Source organism: Leopardus geoffroyi, chromosome A3, assembly GCF_018350155.1.
Source record: "Leopardus geoffroyi isolate Oge1 chromosome A3, O.geoffroyi_Oge1_pat1.0, whole genome shotgun sequence".
Lineage (NCBI taxonomy): Eukaryota > Metazoa > Chordata > Mammalia > Carnivora > Felidae > Leopardus > Leopardus geoffroyi.
Window position 1 is genome coordinate 82,924,327 of NC_059336.1, and position 16,292 is coordinate 82,940,618.

Here is a 16,292-nt window from a genome sequence, read left to right on the forward strand (position 1 = left end):
AGCTCCCATTTGTAGACGCAGCAGAAAAGAACGCTAGAAAAACAAGACATGAAGCTACCGAGAATCCCTCAAAATCACCCAACTTTACATGGCCCCCCAGGATAACAACAAAGCAAATGAATAAAATATGGAAACCTATGACTGTTACACACTATATCTGAGGTTCGGACCACCCGTTGATTGAGCACCTTTAGAGCAAAGCTTTACAGGGATGCAGAGACTATCATGACGAATGTCCTGCTTCTAATTAAAGATTCATTCATGGGGCACCTGGGTGGCGCAGTCGGTTAAGCGTCCGACTTCAGCCAGGTCACGATCTCGCGGTCCGTGAGTTCGAGCCCCGCGTCAGGCTCTGGGCTGATGGCTCAGAGCCTGGAGCCTGTTTCCGCTTCTGTGTCTCCCTCTCTCTCTGCCCCTCCCCCGTTCATGCTCTGTCTCTCTCTGTCCCAAAAAAAATAAAATAAACGTTGAAAAAAATAAAAATAAAAAAAAAAAAAGATTCATTCATTCAGTAAAGAAAAAATCTGAAAACAGAAAAAGGGCAGGCTTTCAAGGGGCAAGCCAGAAATCATCAGCAGAGTGCTTTGGAATTTTAAAGGAGAGAAAACAATCATAATTGGCGAAGGGAGAAATACTAGGACACACACAAATGAATAAACAGTCCACACTCAGAAAATCAGAACAGTTGCTCATCGGGAGTCTCTGCTGGTGGCTTGGGCAGGAAGGATGTGGACACACAGCCGGCTGGTGGCAGCAGAACGAATGGAGAGGCATGGGAAGACTGAGGGGGCAATGGTGTTGGCGAGTGGCCACAGATGCACGGGCAGGGTGTGCGATGGTGTGTGTGCGCGCGCATGTGCACCCACTCGTACACACGCCAAGCAGGACGCTAATTTTACTCTGAGGAATTGCAGCACAGTTTCTCAATCCTGAGAAGCCAGGAGGACAAGCTGGTTTGGGGGATGACCATGAGAGCTGGGACAGTGTGAGCAGAGACAGCCCGTACTTGGTGAGTGCACAACAACTCCAGGGGGAGCTGGCGGGTCTCTTCCTCCACTTTATTCCCCACCGTAGAATGTGCATCAACATATTGTCCACAATGTCCTGTTTTCCTTCTAGCCCCAAGGAATCCCCTGAAACAGAGGGAAGCCCCTGGCTCTCGTGGCAAAAACAGAAGTTATACTCCCCAGTTCCTCAAGTTATAACCACACATACACTTGCTGTCCTCCCAGAAAGCCCTCATAATTCGGGTCCATTATGAGTTGTTAGAAGGTCTTATCACCATTTATACTCTTTCTTTCTTTCTTTTTTTAAATGTTTATTTATTTTTGAGAGAGACAGAGAGAGACGGAGAGAGAGTGGGAGAGGGGCAGAGAGCGAGGGAGACACAGAATCTGAAGCAGGCTCCAGGCTCTGAGCTGTCAGCACAGAGCCCGACACAGAGGTCAAACTCACGAACCGCGAAATTGTGCCCTGAGCTGAAGTGGGATGCTTACCCGACTGAGCCACCCAGCCACCCCACCATTTATACTCTTTCTACACTAAATGAGTTCTGTGTTCTAAATATCTGTCCTATCAATAAAAGTTTTAGAACACGACAAGCTTTGGGAAGCTATAGACTACACAGGAGTCAACACAGCAGCTCACTTCCTGGGCTCTGGGTTTCGGATACCTCACTTTCCTTCTTAGGACAGAAAGTCTAGTGACGGGAAGCTCAGGATCCAATGGGAAACGAAACCTGGCACATAAGCCCCTGATGACCCTCCCCCATCCTTACAGGGGAGGAGTTCCTAACGGTCAAATGGTTAATGAAGAGGCCATTAGGGAAGGGAGGTACTATTGTTAATAGGCCCTTGTTGGTAAACACATGGAATGAAGGCAAAGATATGTCAGGGCCTACATGGAACGCGATTAAGTGGAGCTCCTTCCCCACTGAGTTCCAGTGTCTGCAAACAGCAGGGCTGTTTCTACACTTCCTTGCGGGCATTCTCTGCTACCCTAGAGCAGCAAGTTGAGCCCCTGTGGATTAAAGGACAAAACCAGGAGGGATGCTGGCTTCCATCACCCCAGTCCCCCTTGCCCTCTCACGATTCTATAAATCACTTCTGGCAGGTAGCTGGGAAGCAGCTGCGAATGACAGTTTTGCTCTGGAGCACAGGAAGCCACCTTTTAACCCGCCTGCTGTTGTTTGTCTCTCGAAAACGTGACAAAGGAACAGATGTAAGCAAATGCCAACTGTTGAGAGGATCTGCTTGGAGCACTATAGGAAGCCTGTTCTGAGCCACAATCACACCAGCCGCTCAATGCAAAGACAACTGAGGTCATTTCCTGACACCCCTATGCACGCTCTGTTCACATCAGGTTGGGGCCCGCGGCGCAGAAGCAACTCTCCGTGCACATCCCTGCTTCCGCCTTTGCCCTGTGCTTCCCAGTTTTGAAGCCCCTTCCCGAGCTGGGTTCAAATGCCACCGAGGAATAGGTCAGCTTCACCTCCCAGCGGTCTTCTCTGATCCCCAGACCCCTCCCTGTAACGTACCCTGGACTAGAGGACTACACAGTGGGTGCCATCCTCCAAGCCTCCCGTGGGTCCATCTTATCTCTGCCCAAACCACCCTGTTATCTCCATGAGGGCTTGAGGCATAGTTTCTATACCTCTCTGTTACTAAAGCAGCATTTTTCAAATCACTGGTTCCATGATGAGTGCATTAGGACACACATTTAAAGGGCTGCAGCCGGTATTTACAAATATGAAATAAAAACAACTTATGAAAGATACTCTTGGGATAAGGGAGGAACTAGTGGGGAACTATTAGATGATATTAGGGAATCCCTATTAATTTTCCCAGGTATAGTAATGGCATCACGCTTGTGGAAGAGAATGCCTTGCTTTTAGGCGATGCATGCTAGAGAATTAAAACATCGAGGTGACTTACTTTCAACTGGACTGGCAAAAAACAGAAACAATTACGTGTGTGTGCATGTGTAAGTATCTACAGGTACAGATAAAGCAAACAGGGCAAATGCTGAATGTAGAGGTTTACTGTGATATTCTTTAAATTTTCCTGTGTGCTCTAGAAGTTTCATAGTAAAAAGTGGAAGAAAATGAAACAGAAGAGAAAAAAAATCAGAATGCAGAACATGAAATATGATCTGATTTCAGGTGTGCGTGTGTCCTAGGTTACGATGCAAATGTATCTCTTACTGTGTGTGGGGGCCAAGAGTTTGAAAACGCTGCCCTGAAGCTTCCTCCCTGCACCAAGCACACAGCAGGTGTGTGATGAAGCGTTTGTTAATTAACTTTTAGAAGCACAGGATTTCAAAGACGATGCAAGCTGAGAAATCGTTTTGTTTCCAGTAATATCCCATTAACTCCTGCTGTGTCACAAGAGCCAAGCCCTTTCCTGCCTTAGCATACTTGCGCCTTACTCCAGTTCAGCCTTCAGGCCTCTCTTATCACAGATGTTTAATTACTCTTCAGAAAGGCTACTCTGGCTTTTTCCCTGATGCCAGAGGAGGAGTTGTGTTAACAGAAGACTCTGAGTAGGGCGACCAGTTGTCCCGGTTGGCCTGCGACTGAGGTATTTTGCCAACTAGGGACTCCCAGTGGTAAAAGTAGGACAGTCCCAGGCAAGCCGGAGAGTTGGTCACCCTAAATCTGGGGAAGGCTGTGAGAGAACCTGGGACAGGTCGGAGAGAGGTGCCGCAGTCGTGTCAGGTGGCCAATGGTACCCCCACAACATGGGCAAACCTAGCAGAGCCAAAACTGTGACAAGACAGAGATCTCCCCCATGGCCTCCCAATAATAACGGCAAATGCCAAACTGCAAAGTGTCTCTCACATCCTTAAACAGAACCTCTCTCTGATTATTCACCAACTCATCTGCAAAGCAAAGGACAAAGGGAACTTACTGTAAAAACGTCATCATCGCCAAGCTCAGCTTCATTATGGATGGTGGAAGATGATGTGGTTGAGCCTAAAAAGACAAAAAATGTGATAAAACACAGTTCCAAAGAAGGTGAGTCAAAACCAATCATTTAAAAAATATATTTTAATAAAACCACATTCCATTCCTTTCAAATGTGAATCATCAGCAGAAATATGTAACCTGGGAATTAAATGTTTTAAATTTATTCCTCTTTAATTGACTCTAGTTAGGACATTCCCTAAATTAACCCTGCCTACTGTTGTTCTTAATCCCTCAAGCTTCGGCATGGGCCACTTGAGAACACGCACCTGAAGAGTCACCTGGGCGTGGAGAGGAGAGCCAGCCCACTGCTCTGAAGCACCTGCTGAAGCCCAGACTCTGCCAGTGTCCCCCCAGCCCCCTACAGTGTAGAGGGGAAAGCACTAGAAAGTGACACCCGCAACGGTCTCCGTGTCAGTTTCTGGTCTTTCCATCTGGCAATACGAGGGTTTGACTAAATAGCTTGTTTGGTCACCTCCTGTTCTGAAATTCAGACACTGGACTCAAAAACCCAGACTGTGGGAGCTGCCTTCAAAGCAGATACCCACGCAAGGAGGTTTTCTTTTGCAATATTGGGGCATCTGTGAGTTGTCCGTTTCTGCAGGCCAAAATTTGGGCTCCTGTCAGAAAACCCAGTTTATTCCATTATGGAATGCTTTGGTCATTTAGGGTTTGATTTATTACTTACTTGTTCATCCCTTTCTTCAGAATATTCTGGCATGCAAATCTGTGTAACTTCTTCCTTTCCCCCTCGCAATACCCAATAATGCATGGACCAACTTAACGGATACTGTTAATGGCCAAAAGGAAAAACATTGAACTCTGCCTAAATGATAGGTATACCAAAAGGCAAATTTCTCCTCTATCTCCTTTTCTTGGCTAGGTCTTTAAAAATGTGCATTTAGAAAATATTTTGCTATTACATTCAGCTGAAATTTAAAAAACTGCTCAGAAAGGGATGAGAGCTATTTAAATTTCTACCGGGGGACTGCAGGAGAAAAAAATAAGTCTTCTGCACAATTACTACTGATCTTTCAGGACTTTTCTCTACTAGTTAAATTATTCCAGTCCATCAACATCTGAGGCAAGTTTGACAGAAACAGCTAAAGAGAGTATATATAGAGAAAAAAATTACAAGTAAGAGAATCAAATTTTGTGTGTACCTTCACAGAATAAGTGGACATACTGTACAATTCTATCAGCAATATGGGAGCTACTTTCTCTCTACACTTTAAAAGCTATGTTTCATAACAACTTTTTAAATATTTGCCACCTTACGTCAGACCTAGAATGTGAACGTTGGTTTTTAATGACCTTTTTGGCTATCACACGTTGTAGTGAACAGACTCATGTTCTTACTACTAACGTTAAGCAAGTTTCCTTTTTAAGATTTGCTTTTCGCTCTTCCCCCAAATCCACAAAGAAGAAAATGACTTCAGAACACTCTATGTCTTAAACAAATGAACCATACATTCTTTTGTAATTAGTCTCCCCAAATTCTGGATTTGGCTTTCACATGCCTTGCTTTATTTTTTTTAAAGGGCTCTGGCTATGGCCACTTTAACTCTCTGAATGGATAACTGAATGTAAAGAGTTTGCGTGTTTGCATCTGTGGACCCTAGAAAAGTCCGTGAGAACTGACTGCCCAAGAGCCTTCCAGGCCACATTCAGAGGCAACACAATGTCTACTCCCCACTCACCCACAGACCAAGCCCTACACCGAACCAGGGCTCCAGGACTTATAGATCCCCTTCCTTTTCAGTACAGCCACACACTGTGAGCTCTCATTATAGGACGGCAGTCGCTAGGCCTGGCACCTTCCGAGCCAAGACAGAGCAGACCGAAGGCATTTCAATAGTCAGGGAAAAGTGTAATCTGTCAAAAAGTCATTGACATGGAAGTCCAGAATTTGTCTTTCCAGAGCAGAGTCTGAAAACCAACTGGGATCACTCCTTAGTCTGAAACCCAACTCCTTTCCCCCTGCACTGTCACTTAGTAATTGTTCTCTGTGGATGTCCCTCAAGTTTTGCCATCTACTGACCTGCCCACCCCAGGCCTCCCTCAAATAAACCACAAATATATGATGGCAGACAACTGGAATAAAAAAGATCTTGGAACGTTCCCACTGTCCCCCTAAGAATGCAGTGACAAAATTCAATACCTTCTATAAGGTCTTCGATTGCTTTCCTCACTCCCCTGTCAAAGGCTCGAGCATCAGCAGGGCTTTGGAAAGTAAGTCCAAACTTCCTATTGTCGACCTTCCAGTGATGAAAGGTTGGGTTGGCTTTGGTGTAGACCAAGTCCTTTCTTACATAGCATTCCAATACCACCTGAAGGATTGAAACGCACAGGCTGGTTACTTGTGAAATAGCCGTGATGGTGTCTGGTTACAAAAACCCAACTAGGAACCATCTATCATTGCTGGCGACTAATGAAAACCCTTCATCCCTGCCTTCTCATATCTGTCTCTCCATCTCCAAAGAAGCCTTCGCTTGCCTTGCGGACCATCCATTCTTTGTTGACCCTGCCCTGCTCGCCTTTGGTGATGCCCACTGGACTTCTTAACCACCCCGGTTCTCAGTCATTTTAGTTCCTCCTGCCCCTAACTGGAGGGCACTAAGGGGAAGCCCAGGTCTCAGGGCTTCAATCTGTTTCAGGTTTATTGCTTCTATGTCAGGACCTTTGTACTAATGGTTCTCAATCTTCCCTCCTCTGTCCTGATGGGTGTTTCCTAGTGACCTCACATGCAACATGTTGAAAAAATTAACTAACCTGTTCTGAAATTTCTGCTTCTCGTTTCCTCTCCCAACTTCCCATATGTAGCAATGCCAACCCCTCTCTGTTCATGCTATCTCAAAATCCCTGTGGTTGTCTCTATCTCTTCTGCTTTCTCTAGCCCCTGTATTATTAACCATGAGGTCCGCTTCATTATTCCTTGAACATCTTTGAGATCAATCTCATTTCAGTTGCTCCCACCCGGATCTGTTAAACTTTTATCTAGATTAGAACAACCTCTAAGTTTCTGGTGATCTAGTTCCAGAAATGCCTTTTACGAAGCTGTAACTTGGAGTAGATTGCTTTTTTTACGCCAGTTCTTCCTGTGACCCTCACAATTTAGTACTTGATTTTACAGTATTTTCTAAGTTTCACTAGCCTTGTGCTCCTAACCAGACTGTAAAAGATCAAGATGTATTACAAAATAACTCCATGACCAGCACAGTGCTGTTGTTGATAAAGATACCAGAGTTTAATCTTACACAAGAAAGGCAGCATTGCCACCCCACGAATGTAAACTTCATTCTTTATTCATAAAAAAAACCTCCAAAATAGCGACGATATTTATTCCTATGGCTTTAGCCAAAGGGATTCTGCTAAATTTTAATAGCTTTGCTCTTGTGCTGGCAAAGCTCCACATTTAACAAAATCTTATTACTTTTAGACTAAGCGAAGGGAAAGAGTGAAGCTTTGCCTAAGTTAGTATAAGTTCAAATAAGAGAAGAACTTTGAATGAGTACGAGTTTCAAGAATACATCTAAGCAAACAGAAACTAAGTGCTGCCAATAAATGTTCTCTGACTTAATAAATAGATGAGTATAATAGTCAAATTGGTAGATCAAATAGCAGTCCCAAGCAGTTCACTTTATTACATTGTATTGAAAGAAGACAACACTCCCCTCACACAGTTCTATTTATGATTAAATCGCTTATTATGGCCATTTTTCTCTAAGAATAGTGCAATGATTAAATGTCAGCCCAGCCCCATTCCAAATTGGGGAAATCCAAATAACCAAGGCTTTAACCAACAAATGTTATCTATTTTAGAATTTAATAGTCTCAATTCAAAGTCTCAAAATAAACTTTTTGTAAAAACAAAGACTTCCAGTTTCTCCGTATTTTTTTTTTTTTTAAAGTAAACTCTACCCCCAACGTGGGACTCAAACTCACGACCCCAAGATGGTGACCCTGAGTCTCTTGCTCTACCGAATGAGCCAGCCAGGTGCCCCTCTCCATCTTTTTAGGGTGAAAAAAATTAGCTTTTGGTTCATGTTTTCCAAGCTTAAGATTACTCAATGGTAAATTTTCTTAAAGATGTTCTAAAATTCTTAGAAAAGTAAAGTTCAGCCACCTAAAATAAGTGAGGGGAAGGGGATCAGGTACCATCTCTTTACATCCTGTTAAGCAAAACAACATCATTACATATCCAAGTTTAATGACAAAAATGAAAAAGTTCAGATGTTTTAATCTTCACAGGTCTAAACCCTAGTGAGGTTTGGCATTAACTTCAAACTCAAGAAGGGCTTTAAAAAAGGTATCTTTGAAAATGAGATGCACAGGGAGGAAAAAGGTGATTATATATTCTCGTTGGGAGCTTTAAAAAAATAGACACAAGAACCGTATATTGTCCAAGATTTAAGTAATCTACACAAATATGTGAAGGCTCCATACTTGCTTGCCTCTCCGCCCCCACCCTCCACGCCTCTCCACTTCTCTTGAGTCAGCCACTATCAGTATGGTGGACACAATGCCACGTTCCTTTCTGCGGCTTCTTTATATACACACGTAAGTTTGTGTGTGTTTTTAAACATGGCCATACCTATAAAAGGCTCCACAAGTTGCCTTTTCCTCAAGGACACGTCTTAGAGGTAGATACAGAAAAATACCAAGTTCTGTTTAATGGCTCAGTGGACACATTGGAATTATTCAGCCATTCTCCATACTTACCAATGGGCATGTAGATTATTGCTAATCAGCCAGTTTTAGAGATAGTGCTGGAATGAACACCTCTATACACGATCTCAAATTTTGTTGTGCGAGCTCTAGGGAGCCCTCCCTCTCTACCTACTTCAGGGGCTCCAGGATGGCATAACTATTTTCAGATAGTAGGACATTTTGCCATTTCATTGTGTTGCCATTTCTACCGAGGGTGCAAAAGGCACGGGGGGGGGGGGGGGGTAAAACTGCTGTGCTGTGGCATGCATCAAGGCAGTGTCGTGGCACCAAACTGTACTATGGTCACCCGATTCATCACCGCCACATGGTCAAAGTGAAAAATGCCAGTTCTGTGTAGGATGGCCCTTGATGAAGAAGCTAAAAATCATTACATCTTGACCCTTGAATACACAGCTCTTAGCCTGTGTGGTGAAATGGGAGGTGTACTTAACTGGATTCTCCTATCTGCTTCTTCATTCAACCTGCCATTATATGCTGCTTGGGCTGACGTATATGAAGAAACTTTGGCTTTGCACAAATGCATAGATGAAAAGGGAAGGGCATTTCTAACAGCCTTTTCACTTCTGCCGCCATACGGAAGAACGCCGCCTGTCTCAAGGAAAAGTACCTGCGCAACGGTTTCAGTAGTGAGTTGAATTTAACTGCCTTTTTCATGGATCACCAGGTTTACTTGAAAGAGCAACTGACAGATGAACTATGGTTATTCAGACCCGGTACTTAGCAGACACTTTCTCGAAAATGAACACAGTGAGCCTGTCACTTCAAAGAAAACAACTGGAGGTATTTGTTGCCAATAATAAAATCTGAACTTTCAAGTGAAATTAGAATTTTGGACAGCTTCCAATACTTAACGACTTTTCTAATGATATTAGTGGTGATGTTAAGAAATGGGACTTTTTCATTATGTAGAATTAGATGTAGCAACATTTGGCAGATCTGCTGAACTCAGTAAACCATTATTTTTCAAATGACATGATGTTCAAAAAAATCAGGAATGACTGAAAGATCCACCATTCAAAGTGAAAGATAAACCAGTAGTTTTTAATGTACCACAGTATGAAAAGTCCATTAATGTGGCTTCAGATTCCACATTTTAGAAACTATTACAAGCCGAGTTTTGGTGTCGTATCCAAGAAGTACATCTACAATTACCTGAAAAGGTTTTCCCTCTTTTCCAACTACTTATCTGTGTGAAGCTGGATTTTCTTCATATACTTCATCCAAAACAACATACTGCAACAGCTTGAAGGCAGGAGTAGATAGTAGAATCTAGCTATTTTCTATTAAGCCAGATATTTAAAGAGAGTGCAAAAATATAAAGCAATGCTAGTCTTCTCTCCAATTATTGTTATTCTGGAAAATGGTTCTAGAGGGATGTCATAAATAATTTTTTTACATTTCAGTTTTAATTTCTACTATGGTAAAAATAAGTAGCTGTAACTCATAAAACAAAAGCTTTTGGGGGTCCCTCAATAAATTTTCAGAGTGTAAAGGGATCCTGAGACCAAAAATGTTTGAGAACTATTGCTTTCCTTAAATCTTTGTGTATAAGTCTATTTCTATAGGATAGGGTTTAAGTACGAAACTGCCAGGTTAAAAAGTATGTACATTTAAAATGAATATCCTGGCAAACTGCTGTTAAAGAGCTTTACCAGCTGGAACTCCTACCAAATGTGTGTATGTGTGTGTGTGTGTGTGTGTGTGTGTGTGTGTGCGCGCACACGCACGTGCATGCTCACAGACCTGCACATGTACAACCAATGGAACGACCAACCTTTCAGATTATGTGATTCATCTTCATAAGTTGATTTCTCATGGGATTTAAGGAATAAACTTCTCTAGTTCATTTAAAATGATTCAACTCAGGGGCGCCTGGGTGGCTCAGTCGGTTAAGTGTCCGACTTTGGCTCAGGTCATGATCTCATGGTTCATGGGTATGAGCCCCACATTGGGCTCTGTGCTGACAGCTCAGAGCCTGGAGCCTGCTTCGGATTCTGTGACTCTCTCTCTCTGCCCCTCCCCTGCTTGCACTCTGTCTCTCAACAATAAATAAACTTAAAAAAATGATTCAACTCAGAAATTTTAAATTTACACATAATTTCTCAGGAAAATTTGATTGTCTCCAATTTAAAAAAATTATCCAAATAATGACTTCTTAATGGATGTCTGGAACACAGATTTTTTTTTCCCATAGAAACCACGGAAATTCTGTTCATAGGCTTCAACACAGAATTCAAATAATAACAAAAATCAATGTGCTAAATTCTAGAACTGCACTACATCAGAAAAACTAGTGGTAACACTGTTCCTACCAGAGAAAGCATTTCTTGTCCTATCTAGTTAGAATACTAGGAACTCTGGTACTATCCACCCACCGTATTTCAGAAATGATCTCCACCCTCTCCCCACTATTCCACCACTTAGAGAGGAGGTCCTTCCACAACGTATACCATTTGCAAGCTCCCATGTGGGTTCATACCCATGTGAGCAGGAGTGCTGCATTATGGAAGTATGGAGTCACCCTATCTCCAAAGGGTGTGTGTGTGTGTGTGTGTATTGTGGGACAGGGCAGGGGGTCAGAGTTAAGCAGCACTGGATACAAGAGTCTAGAATTTCCCAGAGTGTGAGGGATGGAAAGATGGGAAAGCACAACTGGGTATATGAGCATGTGATTTCAATACGAGTACATATAAAAGTCTGGAAGTGGAGAGTCACAGAATATAAAGGGGACAGGAAGAGAAATGGAGTGACAGAGAAACATGACGGGGGTGGGGGGTGGGATGGAAATGAGCCAAGGCACACAATCCTTGTGCAATAGCAACAGATTACAGAAGCTGGTTCACAGCCACGACTGCCCTATTGCTATGCAGAATTAGTATGAAGGGACCAGGTTGGGGATTCACAATGAAATGGTTCCTGATGTTGGCTCTGCTAATAACCACATGCCCTAGACCGAGGAAACGGATCATCACTTCTTGGAGCACTGAGTTTCCCCACTGCGAAGCAGAGATAAAAGTATCCTCCTCCTTAAGAATGTTACAGGAATTTAACTGAGGGCTTTGCTTTGACCAAAATGGTAAAAGTTTACAATTATTAAGTACAAGTCAGTGGTAAGATACAAGTTTCTAAAATATATTTCTAAAATGAAGGGGCTGGATGAGACAATCTAAAGGCCATTTTAGGTTGACATATTCTATGATAAACCATGAAAATACCAAGAAAAAACAGATCTAAAAAGATTTAACTGCTCAGGCAAGATAATTTGCTAACACAAAAGTAATAAAAAAAAATACAAAGGGAAAAAGTGAAAAAAAATTTATCAACATTTTTGTTAGAAAAAGAACACCAACTAAATAAAAAGGCAAGCAACAAACTAGAAAAGTATTCGCAGTAAATATGGCAGATGGAGATTAATATCTTTCTTACATAAGAGGGCATATATATCAAGGAGAAAAGTAAGGCCCCCAATAAATAAATAAGCAAATGACATTAACAGATAACTCACTGTTACAACTGTTAAACAACTGTTTAACAAACAGAAAAACATTGTTACCATTAGTAATTAATAATATGATACTACTGTTACTGTCAAATTGGTAAAGATTTAAAATATATGACTCTCGGGGCACCTGGGAGGCTCGGTCAGTTGAGCGCCCAACTCTTGATTTTGGCTCAGGTCATGATCCCAGGGGTCATGGGATTCTCCCCCTGCACCTGCCCCCCATTGGGCTGTGTGTCGGGCTCCACGTTGAGCATGGAGCTTGGTTAAGATTCTCTTTCTCTCTCCTCGTGCTCTCACTCTCTCAAATAGAATAAAAATAAAAAAGATTTAAAATATATGACCCTCAAGGTATTAAAGGAAATTCTCCTATATGCTGGTAGCAGTTCTTTGTACAAGTATCAACAGTCATAAAAATTTGACCCCAAATTATTCCAACAAAATAGTAAAGGTGGAAAATGCAGGTAGGTAATACTGCAGGGGGTGGGGGAGGGGGAGAGGAGGGAAAGAACCTTATAATAACCCTACGGAGATCACCAAATAAACAATATTATATCAACCTTATACAGCAACGAGGAAAATTCCTTAGAGAATGTTAAGGCAAAGCAAATGAGACACAAAATGGTTGACAAGCTCTGTTCAGAGCTATGAGAAAAGAGAAATATGCACAAGGGGGAAAAAACTACACTAGAAGGCTAAAGGTGGTTGAGCACATGTGGCTTGGCTCAGTTTTAGGGTCAGAGTGATGGAGTATCAAATACTAGTTACATGCTCTCAAGATGGGTCACGAAGAACAAGGAGTTTATCTACAAATCTTAATTTTTTCAGTTATAATTATACAGGCTGTTGTAAGGACACAGTGAACTAAAGGACTAGCATTGTGTTTAGCACATGGTGAATGTTAGCTAAATGGTGTTATTTTACTTTTTACTGGGAATATGGCTACATTGTAAATAAGAATGCTTTAATTATTTGACTAATACATAGGGAATTTTCTGAATGGACACACTTCTTAAAATGAGCTATGTTCTCCCTTGAAACTTTCATTCATTTCATTTTTGGAAATGAATCAAGCGTGAAAATAGCATTTCTGTTAATCTATATATAACACTTACAAATTGTTCTGTCTTATCTATTTGGTAACTTTTTTAAACAGTAAGAAGTGGTTGCAAAAGCAGATTACATTTGTACATTTAACACGTAACACTCAACAGACACGCTCGCTGTTAAGGGTCTCAAATGTCACAGTGACATTTCCTGTGCTGTGTTTATATTTTTTCTGTTGAGATCCAATAAGATCCTGCACATTTTGAAGCAACAGTTGGCTTCTGAGTATACGCTCCATGATCAAATACAGATAGGAGCAACGTTCTTCCAGGTTCAAGGCTACCAATTAAAAATAGCAACTTTTCTTCATATCATGGATTCCTTCATAGCTCAGAACTGGACATCCACGTTCCTTCATGAAACTCTATGTTATGAGCTACTAATGCTCCACTCACGTGAGAGAATATTACTCTCCAAAGTACGTATTTAACAAGCATGTAGAATTATTATAGACATGTGATACCACTACATTTTCCAAACATGTTTTATTCACTAGTATAGGAAATAAAAGCTACAGTATCTTTTAGATAAACAGTATTTACAAATAACCAAGTATCAGGTGACATTCTGCCTTTGCATTTGACCTTTTACCATCCAAACCTTGACGGCATGCTCCACGAATAAACCCTACATTTTTAAAAGCCCAGGCTTCACAGCTCACTAGAATGTGATTCATGACAAAGAACACGCTCCCGTTTTGAATATCTTGTTACGGTGACAGAAAGACAGCTTAATTAATCAAAGACGCAAACAAGATGGCCAAATATACTAAGCACCTGCGTTATCTGGTGAGGTAAGAAAGGACTTCACTGGAAAGTCAGGGTTATGTTTTGTATTTGGCATCAGCTCCAGAGTTGTAACTTCCGAAGCTTTCACAACAGTTTGAAGTCAGAGAAATAAGGTGGGGGGGGGGGGGGGTGCGGGAGGAGACAAACAAACCTATGAGAAGAGGGCCATGATTAACGGAAAGCAATCAGTCGTTGCTGATTTAACACCACGCGTTGCATGTCTACCATTACCAGTTTGTCTTTCTGTCGTTCACCGTGGATGAGAAAGCCGCTTCGTCCATTGCCTTCGGGGTGCATGACCTTACAGACACCCACGCGACTGATCCCGCCTCCTTCCTGTGGGAACCATCCCCCGCTGGAGTCATCTCTGGTCATAACCACAGCCTTGACACGCACAATATAGCTGTCACTAAAACGACAACAAGAAGAATGGGGCATGACAATGGTCTGGTAGCTGCAGGACATGTTTCACAAGGCAAGACGACCACCAGCCAGCACTTTTCTAGACCCTTCAAAAGAAAATCGATGCCTGGCAGCAACCTTAAAAGGTAACCCTTCTCCACTTTTAGGGAAAAAAACAAAAAACAAAAAACACTTACACTAAATATGGTACAAAAGCACATTTTTAAAAAGATACCCAGCAATTGCAAATATCTATGTGTCTTTGAAGATGTATGCAGGCATAACATTCTCTACAATCTGGGCCTAACTATTAATAATAAAACGAATGAGCTAATTGCTATAATTTGTTATCTATAAGTTAGGAACCAATGCATGACCTAGGCTTAACACTTTATTTATTTATTTTTTTTTTCATTTTTTTTTCAACGTTTTATTTATTTTTGGGACAGAGAGAGACAGAGCATGAACGGGGGAGGGGCAGAGAGAGAGGGAGACACAGAATCGGAAACAGGCTCCAGGCTCTGAGCCATCAGCCCAGAGCCTGACGCGGGGCTCGAACTCACGGGCCGCGAGATCGTGACCTGGCTGGAGTCGGACGCTTAACCGACTGCGCCACCCAGGCGCCCCATAGGCTTAACACTTTATAAAGCTAATAATCTTCTGATTTAGCACAAAATAGGATAATTCCCTTCCAAATCGCAAATCCACCACGCAATCATTTGCATAGGTGGGAAAATGTTTCAGTTCCAACACCCTTTACCCATGTGTAGCCTTCTGTTTACGATTTTATTTTTTCCAGTCTAAACTTCAATTTCGCAGTAAGTTCTTCTGCACATTTGCCAAAAATCCTCTTTCTTCTCCAGAGACCAACTCTAGCTTTTCATTCTTCGTCACTTTTGGGGAACTGTATTTGGATTTTTCAGCAAGGCCACTTAAATTCTTTTTTGCTGTTTTCTTTCTTTGGATAGAAGTCATTTTTTTATGCATTCAAACATATATTCACATCTTCTACATGCCAGGCGCTGTGCTAGATTCTAGGGCAACAGAGATGTAGAGTAGCACAGAACCCCCTCTTTCCTTGGGACTCAGGGGAAGACCACCACCCACCCCAGCGCCAGGCAGAGCCCGGCCACTCCATCTTCAGTCTCCCAGAGACCATTTAGACAGTCCCTCTGCCCCAACCCCTGCTCACCGCACTCACCCTCAAAGGGGTGGAGCCACCTAGGTCTCCCATGACTTCCTGCAGCTCACCCTCTACTGTGCCCCAACTCCCTCCACAGTGCCCCTGCACTCAAGGTCCAACATCCTTTCCTCAGATCATCCCTTTTATTTTTAAACTGGTAAAATACATGTGAGATAAAATTTACCGTTTTAACTGTACACTTCTGTGGCATTACGGGCACCGACACTGCTCTACAACTGTCACCACCACCCCAATCCAGAACCTCCTTCATCTTCCCAAACTCAAACTCCATACCCGTTAAACATGAAACTCTCCGTCCTCCCCTCTGCCCAGCCCCTGGCAGTCGCCACTATACTCTGGTCTCTGTGAATTTGACTAATCCAGGTACTCAGATGTTCTTTTCACTCTCTTAACCTGAATGTAAATGTGCTCTGGGCTGAGCTTCTGGGGCCCACTGACATGAGGCCACATTCTCTCTCCTACATCTCTCCATGCTTAGCCTAGATGTGGGGCAGGGTAGTCACCTCTGCTCCAGGCTACTGGCCAGCTCTCCAGTTTCTCTGAAGCTCACAAGCCTGGTCATGCCCGCACTACCCTTCTTCAATCTTCTACAGACCT

The 16,292-nt window shown here is 42.5% G+C and overlaps 1 protein-coding gene across 3 annotated transcripts in view; it reads right to left on the reverse strand.

The window, feature by feature from the left end:
* The window catches only part of SPRED2 (sprouty related EVH1 domain containing 2), a 115,010-nt gene that overhangs the window by 19,149 nt on the left and 79,569 nt on the right, over window positions 1-16,292 (reverse strand). For all 3 annotated transcript variants that reach the window (XM_045446262.1, XM_045446263.1, XM_045446261.1), the window contains exons 2-4: window positions 14,321-14,498; window positions 6,126-6,294; window positions 3,909-3,973 (exon numbers count right to left, since the gene is read on the reverse strand). In XM_045446262.1, coding sequence (XP_045302218.1) covers window positions 3,909-3,973; window positions 6,126-6,294; window positions 14,321-14,498 — 412 coding nt within the window. The remainder of the gene's footprint in view (window positions 1-3,908; window positions 3,974-6,125; window positions 6,295-14,320; window positions 14,499-16,292) is intronic.